We start from the raw sequence: 6,646 nt of genomic DNA, 5'->3' as shown, positions 1-6,646 counted from the left end.
CTCAAAACAGAGAGATTGTGGGTGAGGAGAATCCCCCATTAGAACTCTTGGGGTTACATTTTTCTTTTGTACTTTTCCTATTTTGGGATTAAGGAATCTTTGCTTGTCTCCTTTGAAGGTGCAGACAGATCATGTATCCTGGAAAAGACTAGGTTCACTTTTCTGTTGTTGGCATCTCTGGTGTTGTTAGAGTGGGGAGTTATGTTCTGCTGCAATGCCCAGACGTGGTCAACTAATCCTTGATTATCTAGCCTTGTTAGATTGGTCTTTATTTTGACTTCGCTGCGTGGGAAGTGACAGTGATTACTTGAATACTTGGCTCATGGAATGTGTGGTGGGCATAGTATCCGGTTGTTCGGGTTTCTCGGAGGGGAAATGAGCAGAATCTTGTTGATAGCAGGACCTAAATAGTGCTTTTGGGGTACCTTCAATGTACAAGACTGATGTAAGTATTTTTGGCTTGTTAGCCCTTATTCTGGTGTGATGTTGAGCTGGATAGGGCAGAGGTGGCTGTGGGAGAACGTCAACACTGAGGGAGAATGCACCTAACTCGCACATCTTCCGGATTGTGGAAGGGAATTAGAGCACCCGGAGGAAACCCACGCAGACACGGGGAGAACGAGCAAGTGGGTCACAGTCAGGAAAGGGAAAAATCAGGTGGTAGAGAGTACCCCAGTGGTTGTGCCCCTTAAAAATAAGTACTCTTGTTTGAGTACTGTTGGGGTGGACAGCCCACCTGGTGGAAGCAGCAGTGATCGTGCCTCCGGCGTGGAGTCCGGCCTTGTAGCACAGAAGGGTAAGGAAAGGAGGAGGAAGGCAGTGGTGATAGGGGACTCTACAGTGAGGGGGTCAGACAGGCGTTTTTGTGGAGGAAGTCGAGAAACGCGGATGGTGGTTTGCCTCCCTGGTGCCGGGATCAGGGATGTTTCTGACCGTGTCCAAGAAATCCTGAAGTGGGAGGGAGAGGAGCCAGAGGTCGTGGTGCAGACTGGTACCACTGACATAGGCAGGAAAGGGGAAGGGGTTATGAAAGGAGAATATAGGAAGTTAGGTAGGGAGTTAAGAAGAAGGAACGCAAAGGTAGTAATCTCGGGATTGCTGCCTGTGCCACGAGACAGTGAGGGAAGGAACGGAATAAGGTGGAGGATAAATGCGTAGCTGAGGGATTGGAGCAAGAAGATAAGATGTGTAGGAGTAGGACCTATCAAATGTAACGGTGGGAAAGTCTGTATAGAACCGGTAGAAATAGCAGAGGCACTCAATGAATACTTTACTTCAGTATTCACAGTGGAAAAGGATCTTGGTAGTTGCAGTGCAGGCTTGCAGTGGACTGAGAAGATTGAGCATGTGGACATTAGGAAAGAGGATGTGTTGGAGCCTTTGAAAAGCATCAAACTAGATAAATCGCCGGGACCGGATGGGATGTACCCCAGGTGGGAGGCGAGGGAAGAGATTGCTGAGCCTCTGGCGATGATCTTTGCGTCATCAATGGAGACGGGAGAGGTTCCGGAGGATTGGAGGATTGCAGATGTGGTTCCGTTATTCAAGAAAGGGAGAAGAGATAGCCCGGGAAATTATAGACCAGTGAGTCTAACCTCAGTGGTTGGTAAGTTGATGGAGAAGATCCTGAGAGGCAGGATTAATGAACATCTGGAGAGGAATAGTATGATCAGAAATAGCCAGCACAGCTTTGTCCAAGGCAGATCATGCCTCACGAGCCTAATTGAATTTTTAAAAGATGTAACTAGACACATAGACGAGGGGAAGAGCGGTAGATGTAGTTTATATGGATTTCAGCAAGGCGTTTGATAAGGTGCCCCATGCAAGGCTTATTGAGAAAGTGAAGGGGTATGGGGTACAAGGGGACATTGCTTTGTGGATTCAGAACTGGCTTTCCCACAGAAGGCAAAGAGTGGTTGTAGATGGGTCTTTTTCAGCATGGAGGTCGGTCACCAGTGGAGTGCCCCAGGGATCTGTTCTGGGACCCTTGCTCTTTGTGATTTTTATAAATGACCTGGATGAGGAAGTGGAAGGATGGGTTGGCAAGTTTGCTGATGACACAAAAGTTGGTGGTGTTGTGGATAGTGTAGAGGGATGTCAGCAGTTGCAACGAGACATAGAGAAGATGCAAGACTGGGCGGAGAAGTGGCAGATGGACTTCAACCCAGGTAAGTGTGTGGTGGTTCATTTTGGCAGGTCGAATAGGATGAAAGAATATAATATTAAGGGTAAGACGCTTGGCAGTGTGGAAGATCAGAAGGATCTTGGGGTCCGGGTTCATAGGACGCTCAAAGCAGCGTCGCAGGTAGAGGCTGTGGTTAAGAAGGCATATGGAATACTGGCCTTCATCAATAAAGGAATTGAGTTTAGAAATCGGGAGATAATGCTGCTGCTGTATAGGACCCTGGTCAGACCCCACCTGGAGTACTGTGCCCAGTTCTGGTTGCCTCATTACAGAAAGGATGTGGAAGCCATAGAAAGGGTGCAGAGGAGATTTACAAGGATGTTGCCTGGATTAGGTGGCATGCCTTATGAGGATAGATTGAGAGAGCTAGGTCTTTTCTCCTTGGAGAGGCGAAGGATGAGAGGTGACCTGATAGAGGTGTATAAGATGTTGAGAGGTATTGATAAGAGTGGATTCTCAGAGGCTTTTACCCAGGGCTGAAATGGTTGCCACAAGAGGTCACAGGCTTAGGGTGCTGGGGAGTAGGTACAGAGCAGATGTTAGGGGTATGTTTTTCACTCAGAGGGTGGTGGGTGCGTGGAATCGGCGCCGGTAGTGGTGGTGTTTGGCGGATTCAATAGGGTCTTTTAAGAGACTTTTGGATAAGTTCATGGAAGTTAGTAAGATAGAGGGTTATAGCTAAGTCTAGTAGGTAGGGACATGTTCGGCGCAACTTGTGGGCCGAAGGGCCTGTTTGTGCTGTAGCTTTTCTTTTCTATGTTCTAACGTGCAAACTCCACATCGACAGTGACCCAAGCTGGAAATCGAACCCAGGTCCCTGGCGCTGAGAGGCAGGTGTGTCCCATTGCACATCCCAGGGCGATCAGAGTTAGACCACTTTTATATTCTAACACAGGGGGTTCAGTGGAAAAGATGAGCAGGCTGATAATTTCGGAATAATCTTGGTATGGGAGCCCATGTTCTCAGCTTGGGCATTATTGGAAACCAGCCTCTACATCCACTCACGGAGTGAGCTCCCTCTAATGCTAGCAAGGGGTAGTACAGCATAGCCATTGCAACTTAGCTCCCACGAGCAAGGTCTCACCCTGTTGCAAACTGCATCTCCCCGTCACATCTCCGTCCCCTGCCCCACACCAACACCCATTCCGAAAAGGAACATTAGCAACTCAACTCCAAGTGGGATTTCAGCTGGGTGCTGGTTGGAGGGGAGCCAAGGTAGGACTGAGAGGGCCACTGTTGTGTCACGTCACATTTAATCAATCATGGAAAATATCTTACCTGTTGAAGTCTCTCCACTGATGTGCTGCGGTCGGGTGTGTCACATCCACTGGATTCAGCTTGTAAGCATCACGTGTCACCCCTGGCAACCACTGCAAGTAATACCTGTAGGACGCGCGTGTTGGCATTTTCCTGTGGATGGGGAAAGCAGCCAGTTTCAGCACAAAGCACACTGCTTCACTTCAATCCATCTCCTTTGGCAATACAAACACTCGATTCAGCTTCCCCAGGATCACCCTGTCTGCGGACCTAGCAATATATTATTCCCCAGGTTGCCACTCCGTGCCCATCACTGGCAAAGTCAGCCCGTTAATGGACTGTAACCACGTTACGAGGAGGAGAGAGGACACTTCACCAGTTTATATCTGGAGGGTCTGCATGTTGAAAAAGACATTTTCTGCTGTTAGCCGGACTTCCAGTAAAGTGTTCTTGGACCTGTGTTCAATGCTCATTATGTGCTTTGAGATGGTCTAGCAAGCTGTGCAGTTATAGTCTCAGGCATGGCTCAGTTGGTGGCTCTTTCACCTTGGAATCAGAAGGTTGTAGGTTCAAGTCTCACACCAGAATTTGAGCATAAAAATCAAAGCTGACACTCCAGCACAGAACAGAGGGAATGTTGTGTTACTGGAAGTGCTGCCTTTGGATTGAGATGCCAAACTGATGCCCCTTGCATGCTCTCAGACCCCATGTAGGGGAATCATCATCAGTGGCCAACATTTATCCCTCAATCAACATCATGAAAGCTGCTTATCTGGTTTTTATCACAGTGCTGTTTGTGGGAGCTTGCTGTGCACAAATTGTCTTCCATGTTTCCTACATTATAATGTTGCAAAAGTAATCCATTGGCAGAATGCACTTTGGAACGTCCTGTAGTCATGAAGGGTACTGTAGAAATGCAAGTCACTTTTTTCAAACTCACTAGATAGAGTAAACAGGAAGAAACATTTCCCCTTGGTGGAGGGATCAATGACCAGGGGAAATAGATTTAAGCTAAGGGGCAGGGGGTTGAGAGGGGATATGAGGAAAACCTTTTTCACCCTGAAGGTGGTAGGGGTCTAGAACTCACTGCCTGAAAAGGTGGTGGAGGCAGAGACCCTCGTAACATTTAAGAAGCAATTAGATGGGTACTTGCGATGTCAAAGCATGCAAGGCTATGGGCCAAGTCTTGGAAAATGGGATTAGAATAGTAGGTGGTTTGTCTTTGACTGGCACAGACCCAATGGGCCGAAGGGCCTTTTTCTGTGCTATGTACCTATATGACGATAAAGCTGTAGGTCCAACGGCTACAAGGGATGATTTATAAATGTTGCCCTTATCAGGAAAGCCAAACACCTTGAAAATAAAATAAAAAGTTTACCACTAATGTGGTTGACACTTAACTGCCCTCTGAGGTGGTTCAGCAAGTCACTCAGTGAACCAAACCTTTCTGGGGCAATTACACAATATCAATGCCCACATGCCCAGAAAAACCCCGAGGGACACAGGGGCAATAATATTGACAATTGTCAGAGTGTAAGATGGGAGAACCACCCGAGCTACATCTTCCCAAATTTTCAGTGAAAACACGAAGACGGAAGGGATGTACGAAGTGCAGCTGATGTGATTATTTTCTGCTTTTACACTTTTGGTCAAACTCCAAATTACCTGCACAGATATTGGGAGAAAGAGAAGGAAACAAAAATGCCAAAACAAGTTTCAGTTTGAAAAGAGTTGCCGGCAGGTGGAAAGCTCAAGACTGGTGACATAGGGAATGAGAAAAAGAAAGACAGGAGAGGCAGAGACAGGAAAAGTGAGGCGAGGAAGGAAAAGAAGGAAAAAGCTATCTTAGACAAACCAGAGAGATAGAGAGAGAGAGTTAAAAGGAGGAGAGAGAGAGAGAGTTAAAGGAGGGAATAGAGAGAGAGAGAGAGTTAAAGGTAAGAGAGAGTTAGAGGAGACAGCGAGTGTTAAACAAACGAGCGAGAGTTAAAGGAAAGAAAGAGAGAAAGGGGGGAGAGAGAGTTAAAGGAGGAGAGAGAGAGAGAGTGTTAACGGAGAAAGAGAGAGAAAGTTAAAGGAGAGAGAAAAATGATAAGGGTGAGAGAAGAACGATACGGAGACAAACAGATGGGAAGAATACCAGAGAGAAAAGTGAGAAAAGTTGCAGAGAAGAAGCAGAAAAAGGAAGAGCAAAAGGAGAAGGAGCAATGGGAGAGAGAGTAAAGTAACTGGGTGGTCTTCACAGTTTCAAAGAGACAGTGCCCAACATGCCCCTGCCATTAATTCTCCGTGACCTTGCTGCCTGATATTTACTGTTCTGTTTAGCCCCTCTTAAAGACACACGCAGGGCTGGAGCTCTGTTTAACCATGAGCAGATGGAGGCCTCATTCTTGATCACAAATAATTTTCCCCTCCACTAGCTCTGAAGAAAGCCTGGCACTTTGATAATGTCATCAGCAGCATCCAATTATCCCCGGCGTCTGTCACGGGAGACACTGGAAAGGGAGGCTGTGGCCAGGGACAGGCTTACACTTGACTTTAGCTTCTTCCCACATCTGTCCCTCCGGCTCTGATGAAATTCTCCCTGGCAAGTCCCATTTACCCAAATGTGGCGCGCTGCCCCATTGCTCCTCGCACTGTGCCACCGCTCAACTCCACAGCATTAATCATCCATTCAGAGAGAGAACATCCCATCTGCTTGTCACATAGCTCGCCGATCGCACCAGTTGCCTCTGTTCAGTCACCCAGAAAAACCTCATTGTTTTCATGCAACAGTTTGGAACATCTTCCTATTGTGCAAAAGTCGTACAATCTCCTGTGCATATTCTGTGCAATGAAATATTAACTGTTTCACACTCAGAAGGCCAAAACTAGCAGAAAATACACTGGGTACGGAGAGCCAGGTTCCCATTTGAGCCGTGGTCCCTCATCACTCAGATGTGGACAGATTTTATTTTGTTTAAAAAGAGTAAGAAGTACATTGGGCAATTCTAACTCATTGCCCCGTCCCCTCAGCCCAAGAAGTTAGACATGTTCCAGTTAGTGGTTTACCTATTAAAGAAAAACAAATCAACCACATGATTAAAGGTTTCTAGGAACAAAAGAACAGGAATAGGCCATTCAGCCCCTTGACCCTGTTCCATTCGTCATTCAGTGAGATCATGACTGAGCGACCAGCTCATTCCCCAGACCTGCTTTCACCCC

General features: G+C 47.0%; 1 protein-coding gene across 2 annotated transcripts in view; it reads right to left on the bottom strand.

Moving 5' to 3' along the window:
• qsox1 (quiescin Q6 sulfhydryl oxidase 1) overlaps positions 1 to 6,646 on the bottom strand; it is a 114,592-nt gene that overhangs the window by 40,106 nt on the left and 67,840 nt on the right. For both annotated transcript variants that reach the window (XM_078218058.1, XM_078218057.1), the window contains exon 7: positions 3,464 to 3,595. In XM_078218058.1, the coding sequence (XP_078074184.1) occupies positions 3,464 to 3,595 (132 nt within the window). The remainder of the gene's footprint in view (positions 1 to 3,463; positions 3,596 to 6,646) is intronic.

Source organism: Mustelus asterias, chromosome 8 (genome assembly GCF_964213995.1).
Source record: "Mustelus asterias chromosome 8, sMusAst1.hap1.1, whole genome shotgun sequence".
Taxonomy (NCBI): Eukaryota; Metazoa; Chordata; class Chondrichthyes; order Carcharhiniformes; family Triakidae; genus Mustelus; species Mustelus asterias.
This window is presented reverse-complemented; position numbering and strand designations above follow the sequence as displayed.